This window comes from Vicugna pacos, chromosome 5, assembly GCF_048564905.1.
Source record: "Vicugna pacos chromosome 5, VicPac4, whole genome shotgun sequence".
Taxonomy (NCBI): Eukaryota; Metazoa; Chordata; class Mammalia; order Artiodactyla; family Camelidae; genus Vicugna; species Vicugna pacos.
This window is the reverse complement of record NC_132991.1, coordinates 63,475,109-63,497,197: the sequence shown is the minus strand read 5'-3', so window position 1 is coordinate 63,497,197 and position 22,089 is coordinate 63,475,109. Positions and strand designations below refer to the sequence as shown.

Here is a 22,089-nt window from a genome sequence, read left to right as displayed (position 1 = left end):
CTTTCAGTTGATCTAACAGATCTTTTCTGAGTGTCCCTCTATTGCTTTGTGGATTTTAACTTAAGAGATTAAAGTTACATCTCTGGTATGAATTTGAGTGATCTATTTTGGATCCTGACTGTGAGCTCATTTGACTGTTAGCGATTGGATTTTTATCTCCTTCCTTTTCCCCGAGGATTTCCTAGGACATCTTCTACCATTTCCCCAGGTTCACACCAGATCAGAGCATGGTTCGCCAAGTTTCTTTTCTCGCTGCTATCGCCTAAGCATCGCAAACAGCAAATATTTGTGTAGATAATTAACAGACAGTTATGTGTGGTTCTATTAGAACTTCTATGTAAGATTAATTGTATTGAATAGAGTTATTAGTAAAACTCTACTATTAACTCTTAACTTCAGCTTCAGAGCAAACATTCCCATTTTTTTTCCAACCAGGGGACTTTGAGTTCTACTTTAACCTGAACCTTGCTTATACTCTTATGTGTTTGGACAAAGCAATTAGCCTGGAAGGAGACAATACAAGTATCATTTAATATTTCCCTTGTGATATTGATATACCCACCGTTTGGCTTTTATTATCAATGAAGAGATAAAACACTCATCCTTGTGTGAAAGAAGAAAGAAAGCAGTAATTTCCTTTATACATTAACAAATTTGTGATGCCTTTTCAATATCTCAAGAAAGGCTTTCTTTTTAGCCTCAGTATTCTCTTCTTCTGCCCTTTTTCTTGTGTCTTATATTTTCTGCCACTGATTTCTGGTTCCCTCTTTCATGCCAAAAAAAAAAAAATGTATTTTCAGCAGGTTTAGAAGAAATATCTTGCCAAAACGTGAAGCTATCAAGGACTCCGACTCACTGTTGAAACCAAAATTTAATATTGCTTTTTTCCTTTAGCAACAAACTTCTCTGCTTTCTCATTATGATTCTGCTTAAGAAAGTCCAAAGAGTTAAGAAAAATTTTCCTCAAAGAAGGGAGGAAGGACTCACTATGCCCTTTTCAGAACAACTATAACATTCTATAATAATATAGTCACAAAAAGATGATTTTTCATAGAAAAATGTTATTAAAAATATGAGCTACAAGAAACACTTTTTAAGCAAAATAAAAAAAAAGAAACAAAAACAGATTCTACCACATTTAAGCCTATGATTCCAAACATCTCCTACTCTTCCATTTACCGTAGTTTTGCATTTCCAGAAGGAAGTATTTTGAGCCTTTTGAAAACATCCAAATGTCATGTTATTTTTATATTTATACATAATTCATTGAAAAGAGTAAGTTGAATAAAATTGATTTAGTACCAATTTGAAAGTTTATCATTTTAGCTTTTTTGAGCTACCCCTTAAAATAGAGTAATTATCATATGTGTTTAAAAGTGATTCTCTTTTTATAAATATCCCAATATTCCAGTATTCTCTTTAACTAAATGTGAGATTTACTTGCTTATCTTCTGGAAAATATTGATGCTTAAAAGAATCTGTTTTTTCTTAGAATCACAATGGAATATTAATTATCTCAAAGATATTTTATTGAAACTAAAAAGAAAATCTAATAGAAAGGGAATAATCATTGATACAATTTAACAATATATGAGTTTATTTTTTAAAACTCTTCAAGTTAGAAAGATAAAAAAGTTATTTTAGCCTCAGCTTTGCTAGAATCATGAAGTTAAACCAACCAAAAATGTAAAGACTTATTTGTTTTCTCTTTCTGCTTCTTTATATCTGGCTGTGAATAATTCTATGTCTAATTTTAATTGACTTCTACTATATTTGGTAATTCATAAAAGAGGTATCAAGATGTTCTTTTGAGCAGAACTAATGCTGCCCTAGAGATTATGGTAATTAAGGGCTAGTGAAGACATATGACATAAAAATTAAAGAAAGAACAAAAATAGCCTCAAAATCACTATGTCATTTGAAGAAAATCTCTTGCTCCATGATGCAAGTGTTAACCTGATGCAAAAGTGTCCTGTCGCAGCTTCAGATGACTTGGGAGAAATCTAGAACATTGGAGTTAGTTACAAAGTGACTTTTGTTGGAGAAGCAGGAGATAATTCCTCACCAAGATAAGAAAAAGATGGAAGGAAGGTACTTGCCTTCTGTTTTGTGATAGATGGTATCAATGCATTTAAATTAGAGAGGAAGTGAATTGGGAAGTTGAGATGCACTACAGCTGAACTGTCTTGGTAGGAAAAATATCTCATTCAACATTTTTAACACCATTCCCCAAAAAGCCTCCTTATACTGTATGATCTTCTCAAATACAGGGCATGAGGAAAGGGTCTTCTTCTGTATATGTTAAACTGGGGATTTTGACTGGGCTATAAAGGTTCAACTTTATAAAATGACTATGAAAAATGTTTATGCTAAAGCTTCTTAGAAATTATCGAGATGATATGCTAAAGACTCTTGTTATCTGATTGAGAATTCATAAATACACCCTGTTGGGGAAATTGAAGCCAGTAGCATGCTGTCCCCAGTCGTAAATTGTATATACTATTTGAATGGACAGTGGCCAACCCAGAATCATTGAAGAGGACAGGACAATAACAATACTTTCTATAGGAGCCAAGTTTTGTCATGGACACGTCATCTATAGTTATAATGAAAAACAGTCACATAACTCTTGTTAATGAAGATGGGAGTAAATTGGTAGATGTAACCTTAATGCAGTTAATTCAGTTCATCTGTACAGGCTCTATTGTCATAATATTCAGACTGGTTTGATTGCATGTATATGATTTAATTTTAAATGCTTTATTATTGTTGTTTTAAAGTTTGTGCAATCCCTAAGAATAGGCAGAGGAGATGTATAATAAAAGATATATGTGTCTTGGGAATTCAGCAGCTTTCCAAGTAGAGAAGCTTTATTATTTATTATTTGCCGCAGTTTGAACATCTACTGCTCTTGCATATGTACACATTTTTGCTTATGGCCGTTATCTCTTCTGTTAAAGTCCAGTTTTCTATTGTCAAAGAAGCTTGGCTCAGGGCTCAGTTCAGCGAGGCAAATCAATGCCTAATGGAATAGATAAGTTAGCTGAAGATATGAGGAGCTTTCCAGAAAGCAATAAAGTTAATCTTTTCAGCTAAAATGTAAATTCATTCTACTGGAAAGAACATATGCAATCTTGGATTCACTATAGATAGTGAGCCTGGTTAATTTAACTCAAGGCATAGGTAAGACTATCTTATTAAGTACATTAGTTTGAAACGATCTCAGTGTACTTAGCTCCCTAATCTATAGTAGATCAAAATCCAAAATTTTAGAATACACGGTGTTAGCTTTTTAAGAACTCAGCTGCTTGGTTTAAACAAAGGTACGAAAATAAACGTGTTTATCTAAATGTGTGGTATAAAAAGATTTCAGCAACAACTCAATGAATGGTACTTTTTTTAATCTATGAGTCAGGGTTTTTTTATAGGCACTTTAATTTATATGGAGTACTCCTACATGTTTTGACAGGTTTCTTGTTTTTCCCCCACCAGGTTTAGAAGATACAAAGCAGAGTTTTTATATTCTTGTGATAGTCGAAAGTTACTAATAAGGTGGTTTCACAGAGGCTGTTTTTTCACTTAGCTTGTTGGAGAGCGTGGTTAGGTAGGTCATGATCTCTTTGAAGCCATGTCTATGGATCTGATTGATTGATTGCCTTGTGAATTATGGACTTCTGCTTTATTCATGGAGCTGTCAGTCATTTTTAGGTCAGCAGGGCTAAGATGGTGGCATCTTCAAGCAAGTCGTTCCTGTTCAAGGAAAGAATAGTACTTAGCTTTCATGTAAAGAATCTTGTAGAATTTGTCAGCCTGTTACTTTCCCAGTCAGTGTTGCCGTAGCATTTTTTAAAAATTTATTTAGATAAATCCATTAGACTAGAACCTATGAAGCATATCCTTACATTCTAGGAAAAAAGCAATCTTCATTTCTATTTCTCAGGTCTGTATGGGTCCACTGAATTAAGAAAAATTGGCACTCAGAGATATTCAGCTCCTTATAACCTAACTTTCACATTTTCAAAGAAAAGAAATAAAAGTCCTCACATCTTAGACATAGGGTTTCTAGTATCATCCTTTAATGGCAGAGCTATAAAATTAGGTTCTGTAATTTTGTATTTAATGAATATCACTTGTCTACAAATACGCAACTTTATATACCTTAGTCTTTTTTTTGTTTGCTTCAACTTTTGTGGCACAACACTAAAATGGTAATTGTATCTAATACTCCATTTCATGCCAGGTTTATCATATCAGGACTGAAATTTGAAGTCTCTGAACTTTTAAATATTTATATGAAACAATTTAATGTAAATAATATGTCATATTAATATACCATTGAGAAGTTAAGACCATTAAATTTGAAAAGTTATGTTGCATTTTTTCATATTTTTTGTGTTTTCCAACAGATTATTTTTAAAATAATTCTAAAAATCAAGGTTTTAAAATATTAATGAAATATTATTTCTAAAATCAGCTTTGTCATCTTTAAAGTAACATGGTGAGCTGTCTTCTGTTTCCTCAATAATTCCAGAAACTCAGAGTTGTACATTTATTTACTCAATCATTTATTCATCAGTACTCATTTATTGAGTACTTATTATATTCCATGAGATGTACTAGGTACTGAGAATATAAAAGTGAACAAAACAGACAAAAATTCCTGAAATTCTTACCTTCATGGAATTTACATTTCTGGAAGGAAAAGTAAGCCCCCTAAGAAGTTATGTAAGAAAAACATGTAAGAAAGTATGAAGGGGAGAAATAAAGCCAAGGAAGAGACTTCGTATATGTTCAGGAGAAATTGCATTTCTGGTAGTGATGAGGAAATGCCTGAAGAAGTAATATTTGAATAAAGATTTTTAAGGAAGTGGAGGAATAAGCTACATGGATAACTGGGGAAAAATATTTCAGGCAGAGAAAACCACACATACAAATGCCCTGAGGTGGAAGCAGGCCTGGCAGGTTCTAAGATCAGTGTGATTAATGCCATATTGATGTTTGAGAGTAGAAAGTTCACATTCTATTATCATTTTTAAATATTGTTACACCTATTCAAATAATAGAACTTTAATATTGCCAAATCAAAAATCTAAGAGGCTTCTTTTTTTTATCTCCCTTTCCCTTATCCCATATCCTGGCCATCTTTAAGTGGTAATGATTTTGTGCCCCAAACAGCTCTTAAATCTGCCCATTTCTCTTAGTCTCCTCTGCACCACTATAGCACAGGATACATTAACTCTTGCAGATGTGGCTGAGATAGTTGTTAACTGGTCTCCATGCATCTGTTCTTTTCTCTATCTGATATCTCTCGATACTGTAGCCAGTGCCTCTCAATACACTGTACATTCCACTGTATAGCTGGGTTATTTAATGTCTGTCTTGTCTCACCTACTAGACCGTAAGCTCTGTAAAATCAGGGGTGGTTTTTATTTGTCCTCAGGATCCAGTACATGTGAGTTTCATCTTGTCCTCAGGGTCCAGTACATGGTAGGTATTCTGTGTATTTGTTGAATGAAAGTTGAATGAAGGTAGTATTCCATATGCATGGAGAGATGCATTCTTTCTAGTGACTTGTTGAGTGAGTATGAATACCTAATGCCAATACAGTTATTACCCAAAGAAATTTCCCATGTTTGGGCCACAGTGAATTTTGGCTAAAAGAGTATTAGATCAAAGTGTAAGAGCTGAGTTCTTGGTACAGGTTTTCTACTAAATTACTGTGTGACCTTAGATACTGGCCTCTGTGGTCCTTAGCTTTCTTATTTGTAGAATAGAAGCAACAAAATAATGCTTGTTTTTGTACATAGTACCTCCTCATTTATATAGACTATGGGGTTACCTTTAAGCTCTCAAATCCATGGTTCTACTTAGAGTGTGACAGTATTTTGCATTGCAGCTCATCAAAAAAATTCATGTAGCTACTCTAATAGATTCCATAAATATTTGTGCCACAAGGGCAAGCTGAAGTTGAGTGAAAAAATAGTGTTTCTGAAATAGGAGTGTAATTGGGGAAGAGAGAGCAACGGAGAGAGGAAGGAAAGAATGAAATGAGTGAACTATGGAGGTGGAATCCTTTTTATATTTTCTTATAAAGTTTTAAGCATTATCCTGAGACCTTTTTGGCCTTTCCATGATCATTTGAATGAGTTACTTTCAATTTTATATTCAAGAAATAACTGAATTAATTCTGGAGACAGCTAGTAAATTATAGCAAAATAGGATTTTTTTTCTCATATGAGATTATGATCGTCACCACTGTGAAGGTCTACCAAGTGCTCTTAACATGTAGGCAAATTTATAAAGTTATAACTTTTATAAACAAAAAGAGCAAGATTACAGCATATTTAGTTTTTCCTCATTTGCATATTTATTCTTTCATCATCTGCTAAGACTCTGCTGGGAACTCTATGACAAAAGGGAAATCGATGACAGTAACACCTGGTCTCCACAGTCTTGGCAGAAAAGAAGTGTTTGTTTCCTTTTCTTGTCCTCCCTGAGTGTCTTGCCTTTATTTAAAATCTTTTCAAGTCGTTTCTTTCTGTCTCCTTCGGACTAGAAATAAGTGCTAAATACGACAAATACTAAAATACCCCGTTAACTTTAAAATACTGTCAGTCAACCCAGCATGAAAAAAAAAAGAAACTATTCACCAATATACATTGCTTTCTATTGACAAGGCATTTTTTGCTGTTAAAGTTATCATTATCTCAAAATGAAGTCTCCTTGAGATAGGGGACCCAGTCTTACGTAACAGCACTTTTATAACTATAATTCGAGTATCTTTTGTAAGGTAATGCAAAGTTCTCAAGCTCGACTTCATAAATATTAACTATTAAAAACTATGGGAAAATTATTACTTTAGGTTTACAAAGTTGAGACCTGTAGAGTCTTTTTGTTTATTATTCCTTTACAAACCAAGTAAAGGCTTGGGAACAGCCTTGACTCTCAGGTACCTGTTTTCAAACAACTAAACAGACTCTTGAAAAGTTACTTTCTTACCATTTTGGTCCAGTATTCCTTAAAATATCTTAAAAAATGAAACTAAAGAAAAAAATGTAATGTCAAGAAATTATGGCATATGAACTTGATAAAACTCATTATCTGTTCGTTTTCATGAATCACAGTAACTGTCTTGTCTATAGCTTTCCTTCCAGTGTCCATTAACAGACCACTTAAAATATTTAACGGTGGGTCTAATGACTAAACTCAGTATCTGTTTCACCAAAAAGTTCTTTCCAAATGTTTCAGCGTTATCCACTCACCCTAGGGTTTTCTCACTGTGGTGCTACTTTCTGTACTTTGTGACCCAGCCTACACAGGAGAATTGAGCTGATGCCTTCATGGGTCCTCTACCCTATCCTTTTCCTTTAGAGTTCTGTGGGACTGTTATGTTTTGACATAAAATATTATATCTCTTTAAATGTGCTTGAAATATATTTATTGTTTATATTTGATATACTTAGTTTTGAAGAAGTTATTGGTCAATGTAGGTAGAGTTCATTAAAATTTGGAAAGGACTGTGTACCTGTATGCATTTTGCCCAGAGTACAGAGCTGTTAATGGGTGAATCTTTGAAGAACATTATCAGCTCCAGGGAACATTTAATCTTCAGGAATATCTGATGTGGTCATATTTCTGTTTTAATGTGTGATGCCTCTGGACTCTATAGAGGCTGGATGGTTTTCATTAAAATCAAATGTTATGGAATAGGAAACACTTTTGAGAAAGAGAAAAAAGTGTTTTGATAATGCAAGGTTTCATAAGCACTCCTGTGAAATGATGCAAACCCAAAGGAAAACCTTAATCCCCTATTGAACTGAAATTGAGTGTCACTGTCCATCACCTTTCCAAAAAAAAAAATTCTTTCTAAGACAACCTTGGATGGAGAAAGAAAGAAATGATATTGTAATTGAGGTTCATAGCTAGAGGATGCCTGAGGGGCCTGGCACCAGATTGTGATGTTGCTAAGAACAGAATCCAAACTTTTGGACTCCTAGTTACTTTTCATATCTTGCGGTCTTGAGCTGACATGTGAATATTTTTATTTTAAAAAAGCAGCAGGCAGAGAGTGTCCAAAAAAATCAAATTCCTATTTGCTCAAGAAATTCACGTTGACATTGTGATTAATGCCCCGGGTTTGTAAACTGTTTTACTAAAACTATAAGGTAGGATTATATTTTCTTTCATTTTACATCTTTCATATTTCCAACTAATCTCTAGTTAGAAAGATTTACTCTTGCCTGCAGGCATATGTCCTGCATTTTGTCTGCCTGTCCTTTCTTAGATGGGGGTGGGGTGGGGAAGCTAAGTTCTCTAAAAGAGCAATTAAACTTTCATACAGAGAGAATACAGTGGCAGATCGTTTCAACCAAACCATCATGATAAAATTCAGCTAGAGTCACACCAAGAATATCCACAAAGTAGCTACTCTGTTCTTTCTTGGCATGGTGGAGGAATAGACAGAATTATTAACAAAAAGTAAAATAAAATAATTTGGATTAATTATTCAATTACATCAACCTATTCTTTATAACTCTTCTTTCTTACATGACCCTTATGTAAATGAAAAATCAATGATATATGCAAGTAAGTCACCAATATTTGCCCATGAGAATGAAATCCTTTTTTGCCAGCCTCCTGCTACAGGCACTGATTTGGCTGAGCATTGAAGGTTGATCTGTTAACAGACTCAGCTTGGAATGAGGGCATTCTGGCAAGAGTGAATAACATAAAGAAAGCATAGAGATGAACTTGAAGATGTAAACAAGACTCTTAAAGTAAGGACTGTAACACAGTCCAGACAAAATGTGAAATATTAAGAGAGGACTCAAAAATCAGAATTGCTGAGAATTCTGATTGCCTGGTTAAAAGTTCTGGTTGATGTAATAGGAAATAGGGAGTTTGGGAGAATCTTGAACTAGGCAGAGCTTTAGGAAAGTGATCCAGTTGACATTTAACTTTCACTGGAAAGTATGCAAAAGGAAAAATTGTCACATTCTTTGCATTAACTGTAGAAGTAAAAATTTTGGTTGAAAGAAATTAACAAAGATTAAAATGTGGTTTAGAGTTAATCTTGGATAATGATTATTCAAATATTTTTCTCCTTCATATCATGAGTATAGAAAATTAGTTCATTTGTCAGATATAAGTTGGTTATATTTTTTCTAGGCAGTCTCTCAGATGTTAAAATAATTTTCCCTTGACATAGGTTTTAGGACAACAAAAGCTCAATGAAAATTCCTCCCCAAAGAGAGTAATTTTTATTTTGATTTATCCATAGAGAACAGAGAGCTAAAATTCAACTTTGATAAAACTAAAAATCAAAAAATTTTAAAAACTAATCTGAAATAAAGCGTTATCCTTCACAGCATCCATCTCTTTTTCTATTTTATGGAATGATTTCTGAGAACTTCTGGTATTTGTGGATTTAACTAAGGCGTTATTTGTAAACGATCCGAGAGATGTTTGGAATGAAGTATTTTGTAATTTTGCTGAGGCATGAGCCACACAGACTAGGTGGGGGCTCAGATACGAGTTGTCAAGCTAGAGCATAAATCTTAACAAACATCAAACATTCACTGCCCAAAGTGGTTTTGTTTCTGTCCACTCAACCATCATGCAAGATGGTGAACGTTATACCTTGCATTATTTTGGACAAAAGCAATATACTGTAAAGTTATTGCAAATATGGAACTATGTAAAGAATGTGCCATTAATGCATGTCAGAAGTCTGCTTCACATTATAGACTGAGCATACATGAGTTGAGGTCTACCACTGAAGAAGACCAGCTAGGGGTTTCACTAGAAAATCTATGGTTCTCTAGAAACTCTCGGGGAAGTCAACAGAAGTTGGCCTTTAAGTTTTAGGATTTTAAGATTTAAATATCTTTAAATAATGCTGGCATTGCATGTGTCCTTTTTGGGTTTGAATCATTTGTTTTGGAAATCATAAAAATTGTCAAACAGTTGATTAAATGTGAAGAGTCAAATTTATGCAACTGAATTTGGAATTTCCGTTTTTGCAACAAGTGAGTCAGATTTAACATTTGGCTTTTGATCACTTGTTAATGAGTCACTTGATTGGAACTCTAATGATCTCTAAATTAAAATTTCTAAATGAAATATGAGACCCAGTCTATCCCTGAGTATTAGAAAAATGACTTAGATGAATTCATTGCCAAAATCATTATTAGATCCTTATGGAGAATCATTTAGAGTATTATTATTAGAAATAAGAAGTAAAAAATATTTGCTTTCTAAAAATAACTTACCTGGGAGGTTTGAAATGTAGTGACCCTTATTGACTTTAGCTATCTGTTTAATGTAAAACTCTCACAGTGCCACTACACTTACTGTTAGATATAGAATCTGTGATATCTCCCATTTTTTAAAATTGGAATTTTTATTATGCCCTAAAGAGTGGCCCGATCATCAAATATTCTGAATTCAGGTTTTGACAGAAGGCACTTCCCTGGGGCTGCTGATGGGAGCTGTCGGTGATACTTCCCTGTAAGGAACAAGCTGTCTTGTCAGTGTTAGGCAGACGCTGCAATTTAAGCTTTATCTAGTTAAAAATAGCCAGGATTTACTGTCCTCTTGAATTTTATACTCTTTTTTGCAAATATCAAGAGAAGTGATACCATTCTTGGAGACAGCTTTATATTTAGGGTAAATTTCTTTTTTTTTTTTTTTTTTAATGAGGATAAACTGCCCCCTAAAGCACTGAAAACATGATTTCTCTTTAGCTACTGGGGGGTAGTTGTAGCCGAAGTGAAATAAAACAAACAAAAAAGTAACAACAAAGGTAAACCTTTCCTTCCATGCTTACACTGATTATCTGCCCTCCAAGACGTGCAAAATTCAGAAGACACGTGAAAGAAATCACAAGCGTTAGTACTTCACACATGACATTGCACCAGAGTAATACTTTCCTAGATCTGGTTTTGCTAGTGTCTGGATTTGCTGTTGTCTTCAAGATGAATGCTGAAAACAGAAATAAACCCTAACCTCAAATCTGCTGGGCCCAACCAAGGCCTGGACTACTTCTACCCGACCTAGTACAAGTCAGCTGACTAATGGTCCTTGGTCTTCTCCCCTCTCAGAATGGGAAGAGTGCTTCCACACTGAAACCAAGGCTAATGGCAGTCGTCAGAGGCCTCTCAGAAGGCATCTGACCCACATCTGCAAGGAATCATAAAGCCTTTTCAATAAAGGAGGGCCCAGAGCCTCCTTGGTGACCCTCTTGGGAAACCAAGTCTCCTTCCCTTGAATGAGTGAGAACCCTTTGCTAAAGCATCCAGACAGGCCAGTTGTGAACCTCACCTCTGCTACGTGGACCAATCATCCAGTCACGTTAGGTGTAGCAGGTGATTCCTCATTGTGACGGCTAACGCTGCAGGGGGTAAGGGAAATGGGGCACTGGTGTATCCTTCAGGACCCCGGGCTGAACTAGACTACTGGACCTTCCAGAGTGTGGCCCTGATTCTCAGTGTGGCCCACAGTATTGGAAGCCTCCTCCACCCAGATAATTCAGTTTTACTTTTCTATTTCTCTCCTTGTCTCCAGATCACACCTGCCTGCAGCTGGGATACCTAAGATCTCACACATTTGGCCTTTGGGGGTAGGGACGGCAAACGGCTCATGTTTATATGCTAGATCTGCTCTTCGGTTTCGGTGTTAGTTTTTTCTCTTACATGATGACGTAGGTGGAAGGGTGTTGGGAGCCTCTTAGGCACCACACATTTTGCTTCCCTCCATCCAGCATGTTGAAAGAAAAATGCACAGTGAAGTTACCTCCAATTCCTTTTAGGTTAGGATTTTAAACAAGAAGATCGATTTTAGCAAGGTTCAGTCCAGATGTGGTTCAAAGGATAACATCAAACATTCTGCTGGGGGCGGAAATGTAAGTAGAAGCTTCTGTCGGAAGCTGTCCTGAGTGTGTGGAAACGCCTGCACAGCCAGCACTTCGTCTCCTTTCCTGCTTCCCCCCAGCACACTCCCCCTTTCTCGTTGCTGCTCCACAGGTCCCTCGGGCTTGGGAGCTTGTCACCCTCGCACTCTCGGTAATGGGCTTCCCATCCTTCCCTGTAAGATCATCAGTGAGTTTCTTGCTTTTGCAAGGTGGTACGCTATGGGATTCAGGGAGATGGAAAACCCTCTTTACTTGCCAATTTTGTTTGCTGGCCTTTGGCTTCAAGGTATTTTCTCACGCTGTTTCTACTGCCCTGCGAACGTCAGCTGGACACACGCTTTTCTTGCTCCATTTAAATTACTCTTGAGGCAAAGACTGTTGTGCCTGAAAGTACCCAAAGTGTATAATGTCAATCTTTTGTGCTTTATTATTCATGAGAGTTGGGATATCATTTGGAATAATACACAACTGGTGAAGCAGGGCTCATCTGTAATTCAACGTGAAAGGATTCAAGTCCCAGTACACCCTTCGTCTTGATGGGATTTTTTTTTTTCTGTCTCTTAAATTGAGTGGAAATAATATCCTATGAGAGGAAGGAAAAGGTGAATCCATGTTTCTCAAATGTGGTTGAGGAAGAGTTGAAACAGGCAAACTCCAGCTAAAGTAAGCGTGGTTCTCTGTAAAATTAGAACAGTGAAACAGGTGAACAGGCTGACTCTCTGTACTACAGATCCTGTCACCTAAACTTCAGATTTTGGCCATCTGTGACTCAAGTAATTTACAGAGTAGCCAACCCAGAATTCTCATCTGTCCAGTAAGTCTTGGCTCCTTGTTCTTCAGCCGGGCAGAGGTGAAGTCAAGCAGTGAACGGAGAGACAAGCCAGTGCCTCCTAGCAGGAGCTGTCACCTGATGTTCAGAGTAGCTCCACGGAGCATGAAAGTGTCACATGTGGGAAGACCACACAGCAAGGTTTGCTGGGCTCCTTCTAGGGTACAGGGCTTAGTATTTACAGGGACATGGTTGCCCTCCTCCCTGTGGCCCTGACTGTGCGTGCACACCACGTGGTGCTCTCACAGGAGCCATCTCAGTCCTGGTAAATAACTTGAGGGTATAGGAGGGTGGACCCAGCTGCTCTGTGCTGTAGGTGCTGCTGGTCAAAACACCCACATAGAAAAGGATACATTGAGATAACTGATGATCTTAAAGTAAGTGGGGGAGCTTCCAACCTCTAAAACAGTCGTCCTAAACTTTCCCCTAAAGAAGAATCACTTGTTCAAGTCTGCCAGTTCCCTGGCCTCATTTCCACAGTGTCCGATTCAGTAATACCCATGTGCTCTGATGCAAATGAACCAGGAGCCACACTTGGGAACCAAGATAAAATCATTTAAGTAAAACAGAAGAAAAAATGTTGCAATCACTTTATAAATTGGTGTGCAAGAAAATTCCATTCAACCAAGACATGACAATAATATTTTAGAAAAGCACGTTTAGAGCTTTCTTGTTGTTTCTTAAAACAATGTTGGGCTTTTTTAATTTATGAGCAGTGTTGGTCACCTTTAAGTAAAAAAATCACTTTTTAAAGAATAATTTCTCTGTTCATGTGGCTCTTTGCTTATGGAAAGGTTAACACGGTGTGGCTTCATTCTCTGAGTGGAAGCTTGCCTTATTAATCCAGGTGTTTCTGTCCCCTTGTGGCATGATCTGTTTTCTACTAATAAAATCTTCTATTCTAGGACTTTCTTTCACTTGGGTTTTTCTTTCCAACCAAACATATGGGAGGCCATATGGAAGACTGTATTTTCCTGTGTGTGTCTGTTGTTTTATGTTGTGGGTTTGGATATGTCTCTAGATTTTATGTATGAGCTTGGGGGCTTGTTCATGTCTAAACTATTTTAAGTGTATTTTTTGTGGCTGACACAGGTACAGATTGTTACCAAGAAGATAGACCTGAGTCATGTGACCTCCAAATGCGGCTCCCTGAAGAACATCCGCCACAGGCCAGGTAAATGGTGCTTTTTAGTAGTTTGAGAGATACTAATTGGATTCAAGAAATCGGCAAACAAAATATTTGTTGCTGTGAAGTATCTAATTGGAAGGACATTTCCAAACCTGATACTTCATGCTTTTATTAATAGAAACTTAAATTAGAAATTTCAAGCCATCTCCATTTGGACAAGTGAACTCAGTTACCACGAACAGGCCACATATCATAGGACATGTTAAAAACTAAAAGGTACATAAGATTCATTTATCTCTATATACTTGGCATGCTTGTTGGAGCTCTTCTGAAATATATAGCCGATAAAATACATCGGGCCATGTATTCATACATAACACATGGACTGAAAGGAGCATTTCCAAAGATTTTTCAAGAAATTGTTTTTCTACATTATGTGAAAAAAGGACTGGACTTATGCAAAGCTGAAAAAATGTATTTTTCAGCTGAATTTCCCAGATCCTTTAGTAGCTCAATAAGCATTGTGAATCCTTAGGAGAAGGCAGTGTTTCTCCAACTCATTCGACTGTGCTTCTTGTTTTTCTAGAATCTCTCATAGGACTAGTGCTCTGAAGTAGAATTGTATTCGTACTTTCTGCGGTTTTTTTTCCCTCTTTAATTTGTGAATCTAACATATTGAGCCTTTTTTTCTTATTGTGTAATATGTTTTTGCTAAATTCCACCTCCATGCATGTGTAAATAATGGACAACTATCAAATTTGTAATTTTCTTCAGAATATTTTGACACAATTGATAAATACAATTGAAGGACAAGAGGAAGCAATCAGTTTTAACCACCTATGCTTGGCATCTTAATTAAACCAGATAATAAGTTATTCCCATTCATCGCTGTCTCAGATGTTATCAGAACAAGGTAAAAGAATGGTTGAGCCCAGTGAGACTTCTAACCAGATTATTAAGAAGAATTTATTAGTTAAAAAACAAAGGTAGATAGGTAAGTTTCAGAACGGATACATGCATTGGGAACATGTCTAGAGATTGGGTTTCACTTTGGCAGAGTATTCATAAAGCAGATCAAGGAGTTAGAAACTCTGTATAAAGAATCTCCATTACTAGTTTCAGAGCTGCTACCCTGGAATCAGCTTCTCTGTCATTCATGAGACAGCAAGGACACGCTCCCACATGGAGCCCGTCTGTAACTTAAGACCGCAAACACTTAATTTACTTTGTACTATGCCAATAGTGTGATGGAAGTATTTGGCCACACTGCCTCTTTTCTTCCAGAACACAAAAGAAAATACTGGATTCTTTAATTCAAGACAGTGAGTATACAATTAGTTAAATTCACCTGGGATCTGGAGAAAAATCTTACATAGATAAGGAAATATTCTGTGTAAGACTTGCTGGTTAGAAAAGGCTACTGTCACGGGCTCTCACATATTTCTAAATCTAGCTCTTGCTTTATAATAAATCAATCAGATGACTAAATCCATAAAGAAGTGTTAGCACAATGATCCTTGACAACAGCAAGCTTTTCACAAAGTTACTTTGGAATGTGGAATGTCTCAGGGGAAAAGAAAGGAAACAATTCAACACCTGGAGGCACAGATTGACATATCTGGTCTTATCAGCTTCACTTTAGGACATAGGAAGCTTGATGAGAATTATAGTCTTTCACAGTTTCTGTTTCTGATGCACCAGAATTCTTCAGAACTCAAGGCATAGATCTCTGAATTCAAATGGGCTTCTCTAACAGTTACATAAAAATACCTAATAGGGCTTCAACAAAAATAGACATCTCCAGCTTCCTTTTAGAATATATTTTGGGTCAATATTACATTGTTATTTTCTTCTCTCTCGCAAAATACAATTCAACAAAAATGTTAACTGGGTTACCTTGTCACAATACATCATCATAAAAGAAAACTTGAAAAGATCATTTCTATCAGAGGCTACCAAAAAATAGAAAAACAAGATCCCCAAAAAGTTAACCTCACCTAGTTGAAAGCTCAATGTCCTCCAGCCTCTAACCAAGACAAGTATGTTTTATGAATCACACTAATCCTGTTACAACCAACAAGTGAGACCCACGGCACCCGGTAAAATGTAGGAAGGATAGCAGCCCCACACCCTGTGAGGGGAGGACCACTGCTTGTCTCCTGTAAGCACGAGTTAAATGATATCATGCACATCCTAAGCCTTCAGGAGAAGAATGAGTGAATCTTCAAAATGTAATCCAGTAACACCATACGGTTTCAAGGTGCCCCTGGCTAGGTAACTGGATGTTAATAAAAATGTCTAGGTATCACATGAGAAAAATACCACAAGGCCAAAGAGACCTGTGAAGCTTTAGCTGACCTTTCTCTTTGATCTACAGAGATAAATAAGCATCAAGAGTCCAAAACTGAAAAGCCTTTTCCATGTTTCCATAGAGTCAGTCCCTCAGGTATTTTTCCCAAACCGAAATCCCAAGACAAATGCAATGAGAGTAGAGGATCACATGGCTCACCACTGGCCTTCCCCAAAATGCACACAGACAAAACCAAGTTTCTAATGAAAGTGAAAGCTAACCTCTTAGGTGGAGACAGGCGAAGGCATCTAATCCAGCTTCTTTCCAGGTCAAAGACATCAGCAGACAGACTCAAGAACAGGCCAAAAAACAACAGATTCCTCCTCAGTGTAGAATTCCTTGCAGTCACAAGCCTGAGAAAGGCGTGCAGAGATGGGGAGTGTCACTGAAGGCTGGCTCGTGGCACTCGCACCTATCAGCACATCCTCGAGTGTCAGACTCATTAGCATGTAAGGAAATGGCATGATCAAATCTCTGTCTCAATATCATCAGATCAGAGTCAGTGTCGGATTGGTCCTCTGGCATCTGTACAAGAATGAGTTCGCCTAAAATTCTCTTCCTTTCACTCCATCTGTTTAAAACGGAAGTTCTTAAACAACTTAGCTCTTGACTCCAGTTTCCTCAGTCAAACTATCAATGCTGAAAATTTACAAATGAGTATCTCACCCACGTATGCACGTATATGCTAGCCTAATTGTTCTTTGGACAAGTGACCTAGTACCATGAAAAAAGATAGCAAGCTTCGTTTCAATTTAATTTGCTCCCTTAGGAATAAGAGACTAAATGTTCCAAGTTTTAGGAAGCATACATATGATACTTCCATTACACTCTTAAAAAAAACCGCCTCTGATATCTTAGGCTAGACACGAGTCGAGGAGAAAAGTATTACTGTGTGAAGCAATCCATATAATGGTACCGAAAAGGATGGTACAAGATACCATCACTCTCTTGGATGGTATGGAGAAAATGGTATGAGCTAGAAATTCTTAAAGATTCCTTTTACACCCATGGTCAGAAGGATAGTAGAGTTAAGTTTGTGGTTTGCAGATGGTCTGTCTACTATAATCATTCTGTGGAGATAGTTACCACAAATATAAGGTTTAACTTTAGCAAGGCATGGAAAAAGCCTTTCTCCTCTCATACACAGGTGGTGGGCGTGTGAAAATTGAGAGCGTGAAACTGGATTTCAAAGAAAAGGCCCAAGCTAAAGTCGGTTCGCTTGACAACGCTCACCACGTACCTGGAGGTGGAAACGTCAAGGTAAGAAACAAGATCTTAAGCCAAGAGCTGATCTTGTCTTTTTTCTTAAATCCTTCTGAAATACTCTTCATCAGAACGGCTCCCAGGAAGCAGAGACAGCAGAGCTGCATAGAAGTGACGTATCAGCTCTGGGATATAGAGAGCGAGCGTGGGGACAGTTAAGACGCTTGAGTTAATGAGGACTGATGCTTGTCTTGAACAGATTGACAGCCAAAAGCTGAACTTCAGAGAGCACGCGAAGGCCCGTGTGGACCATGGGGCCGAGATCATCACGCAGTCCCCGGGCAGGTCCAGCGTGGCGTCCCCCCGGCGGCTCAGCAACGTCTCCTCTTCCGGAAGCATCAACCTGCTCGAGTCCCCTCAGCTTGCAACCTTGGCCGAGGACGTCACTGCCGCACTCGCTAAGCAGGGCTTGTGAGATACTTCTCACTTAGCGTTGAAGTAATACTATTTAGGCATGAGCGCTTGGCAGGAGTGGGCTCTGAGCAGGTGTTATATTCATTCTTTACAAACCATGAAATAAATAATCTCATTTCCAAACTGTAGTAATTGTTACCATTTTATAAAAAAAAATTGAATAGTATATGCAGAAATTGACTTGATTTCCATTTGCAACAGGAAGACACTGGCTTTACATGAGTACAATTGGACAATTATTTTTGCTCTGCTCTGTTTTGCATGGAGTATTATTATTTTAAAAATTGCATTTCTACCTTTCATGTGCCTGAAGGCTGTCCACTACATTCTGAAAAGCCTTGTTAAAAATCCGAGCTGCTCATTTCACTATTCTGTTGCTGGGTCAAAAGATAAAAGCTGCCCATTGTAACTTATTACAGGTTAAATTAAATCAAGGAGGCTGATTGCAGAAAGGGAAGAGCATGTAAGAAATAAGCTTTTTTTTTTAAGCGTTATTTTGTATAAATGGGAAGAAAGATTCAATTAAGTTATTAACATTTGGGACCTGGATAGTTATATCAGAGTATAAGTCAATCCAATAAATTATTTAACTAATTAAAAAATAGTTACAAAGCATCTGAGCTGTGGTTGAGGAAGTGGTGTAAAGTGCATCTCTTAGGAATGAAGCACTTTCGTTAGGATGGACTCGTGTCTGATTAGAATGTCAGTTGATCAGCTAGATTTGTGTCCACACTACCAGTTTCACATTCCCTTTCCATCTGTCTGATACAGTATTATAGATATAAATATATATATATTTCTCTGTGGCCATTTGTGATACTTCCTCATATACTTGAATATTATACTTCCTTATTCACAGTATCTGTGTCTCCTGCACCCTTTGGTGTTGCAATTTTAGGTATGTGAAAGTAGATGTTAGCAAGGTTCTTTCCCTATTTAAAAAAAAAAAGTTAAAAAAGACAAAAAGTTTTAGCATGAAGTTGCTTTCTGTAACAACTCAAAGCTGTTACCCTGTTTTAGTGCCAGATACAAGTCTCTCCCGTGATGCTAGAAAAATGTATTTTTCTTTACTTTCACCAACATGGAATTTGTGGGGGTGGGTCCAGTTATACATAAAAGGGTTTACAGATTGTTGGTTTAGGATTATGGATTTATCTTATTTTGAATCATGGAATAGTTTGGGTTTTATTCCTGTAATCATTCATGAAACAGACTTCTTAAGAGTTCTTTTCCTTTTTTTTTTTTTCCATTTGCTAAAGTTGAAACTTATAGTGGGAGTTTGGGGCACGTCACCCCATTCTTACAAATAGTACCTGTTTATTAAATTATCTAACAGAAGTATTTGGCTTTCTTACCCAAAGTCGAGATCCCTTGACCTGAAGAGAAATAGATGGTATTTTGAGAAGCTGTAGGTACACAGCATTGGAGATGCAGATATCTAAATCTGTTTTTTCAGGACTCCAACATTGCACTCTATAAAGCAACACTGTATTACTTACTATTATTTATCAGTAGATAATACTATTCTGACTTTATATATAGTCCAGAAATCGCAAATCAGTTATTTCTTCTCACAAATCATTCATCTTAGATTTATGAATAAGCAATGAAATAGTCAATAGCCTGAATAAGGCAATGAGTTACCAGGATGGATGGATGCTTTTTAGTAGTTTATCTGTTTTGTTTTGTTTTTTTTTCCTTGCTCAGGGCTGGTAGGCTGGATCTAAACAGTTAAAGGCAAATGGTCCAGTAGTTGTTTGGTCCCTTTGAGCCAAATCAGTTCTCATATATAAAGGAGGAAATGATGAACATGGACTGAGGCAACAAGCTAGGATATAGTAGCATCTTAAAAAGAAGCCAAGGGATGCAAAGACAGAAAGACACGGATCCCATTTTGTGACCCATTGGACACTGCAACCAATGTGACTTCCATAAAAGAAAACTAAGAGCAAAAGTGCACCATTCATTCTCAACTAAGAGGTTTTACGTAGGCAAACGTTTCTGAAGCGATTTATAGGTCAGTTATTTTATAGCGCAGTCAAAAACTTAGAGATGACTAATCAGGCCTATGGATGTGTCTATTTTCTGCCTGATAATTGCTGTGAGTTTTGGTTTGACCAATCTGGGCATTTTATTTTATTCATCAGCTTCCCTTGAAATGCACCAGAAAATAGGAGAAGGAAGAATAGCTGTGTGGAGGCTTATAGTATTTTCTTATGTGTTTGATAGTGTTAGATAGTGATTAAAACTCTAGAAAGAAGTTAACAGCTGATTAGAACAGTTTTAAACTGTGAAACAAGTATTTTTTTTCAAACTGGTTTAAAATGTTTATGAACACTAAGAATGAGTAAACATGCTCTACATATTAAAATATTTCTTACAAATACATGTCTAAAAGATTTTTTGAAGTACCAACAAATTAGATTTGGCATTAAAATAAATGTTTGCTTCAAATCACAGCAAAATTATAATGATTTATAAAAATATAAATGCCCTTGCTTTGTATAGAAATGCAGTTCTTTATAAAAAGTTAACAAAATGAAACTGATCATTTTGTAAAAGAGGGAAACACAGGCTAAATGTCTTCTTATGGGAAGAAAGGGTGGAACCCATCTTGCCTTCACTCTCAAGATTAACGACACAAATTAAGCTTTTTGAACACCACTCTTGTGGGGACATCCATACGCTGATCTAGAAATCAAAGCTTCATAGTTCCACTTCTAGATCTATTAATGCCAGTTTCTCTCTGGCTTTAGCCTTTGAGAACCTGTTTAAAGATACATAAGTAATCCAGAGCTGTGAAGAGTTAAAAGGCCAACTCTCTCTCTGGGTCACCTGCAGCCAATAATTGGGTACCTTACAATGATGCAGGAGAGATCCGAGTTCATGATGAGTTTCAAAGGCCATGTTCATTTAGGAACCAACTCTCTCTGGATTCTCCTGCTGAGTTCCAGCAGGGTGATGGGCTGAAATCCCACCCACAAGCGAGACACCTGTGTAACACCAACTAGGTATAGCTGAAGAAGGCTGAAGCGGGCCCTTGGTTAAATGGAAACATGGACTAATGGTAGCTGGCCTTCTCCACACACTCATAGAGTCATATAGAAGGAAATGGGACTATCAGCCAAAATATAACATCACGTCAATAGCATTAAACAAATAATCTCAATATGGTTGATTCTGACATAGTTGCAACTATAGTATTTTCTCCTATTTTTTCATGCCACACAAAGGAGGAAAGTAAACTATTCATGGTCTAAGTAGCCAGAAAAGATAGATTTATGGCTTGCAAAGGCAAATTCTAGGCATTCCTTCAAAGATTGATGCACTAAAATCAGCACTGATGTTTGGTTTTTCACACCTAGGATTTTTAGCCTGGGTATGTAGGTTGAGGCCAAGTCCCTCTGCAGGAAAAAGCTTATTTTTAAACTCAGAAAATGTCAATCATGGAAATCTACTTCAACTTTAGCAAAAAGAAAAAAAATCAACAAAAAGTATACTCTGTATGCTGGGATTCCAAGGTTCCAACATGCCGCTACAAATCTGTGGGGGGTTTCTTTCTTCTGATAATTCTAGAGCCTGTTACCATAGAAAGGCATTTCTCCAATGGCTGGTTGTAGTTAGTTCATGTTTTTCAATCAAAATTTGCAAATGTATTTGTTGCTGTATAGTGATTGTTTTGCAAAATAAAATTGCTTGTCACCTAACTGATAGTTTGGGATTGTTTCTTCTTCTTCTCTGGAAAAAAAGAATAAAAAATAAAACAAAGTAAAATAAAGTAAAATAAAATATATTGCTTTATCCAACCAAAGAAAAATTTTGAAGAGATGGCTACAGTTATATGCTGAATTCTCTACTGTGTCAGGCGCTATCCCCACTGTATTAGCAGGATGCTATCTGTTACAGGTGACAGAAACTCAAGTTGGGCTAAGTATAAAGGCAAATTTTGGGGCTCAAGTAACCGACTAGGTAGATCTAGTCAGGCACTCAAAAAAGGTCATTAAGAATCTTTCTTTTTTTAACTCCGAATCCAGGCTCTCAAAAGATGTCACCAGGAATTTTTCTTTTTCCAAATTTTAATTCTGCTTCCTCTGTGTTGAATTCATTCTCAGGCAGGCACCCCTCTCATAATGATCACTGGAAACTCCAGGTTTCACAACCTCCCCCCAAAAACCTCTTTCCAAAAAGCACTA

At 36.8% G+C, this 22,089-nt stretch overlaps 1 protein-coding gene across 9 annotated transcripts in view; it reads left to right on the top strand.

Moving 5' to 3' along the window:
• Positions 1–21,603, top strand: part of MAP2 (microtubule associated protein 2) — a 262,978-nt gene extending 241,375 nt beyond the window's left edge. For 5 of the 9 annotated variants that reach the window (XM_072961366.1, XM_031678227.2, XM_031678226.2 and 2 more), the window contains 4 exons: positions 11,810–11,902; positions 13,833–13,914; positions 17,367–17,479; positions 17,682–21,603. In XM_072961366.1, the coding sequence (XP_072817467.1) occupies positions 11,810–11,902; positions 13,833–13,914; positions 17,367–17,479; positions 17,682–17,897 (504 nt within the window). In that variant the 3' untranslated portion in view covers positions 17,898–21,603. The remainder of the gene's footprint in view (positions 1–11,809; positions 11,903–13,832; positions 13,915–17,366; positions 17,480–17,681) is intronic. The other 4 variants (XM_072961367.1, XM_031678223.2, XM_031678222.2 and 1 more) reach the window with 1 other exon arrangement.
• Positions 21,604–22,089: the final 486 nt, after the last annotated feature.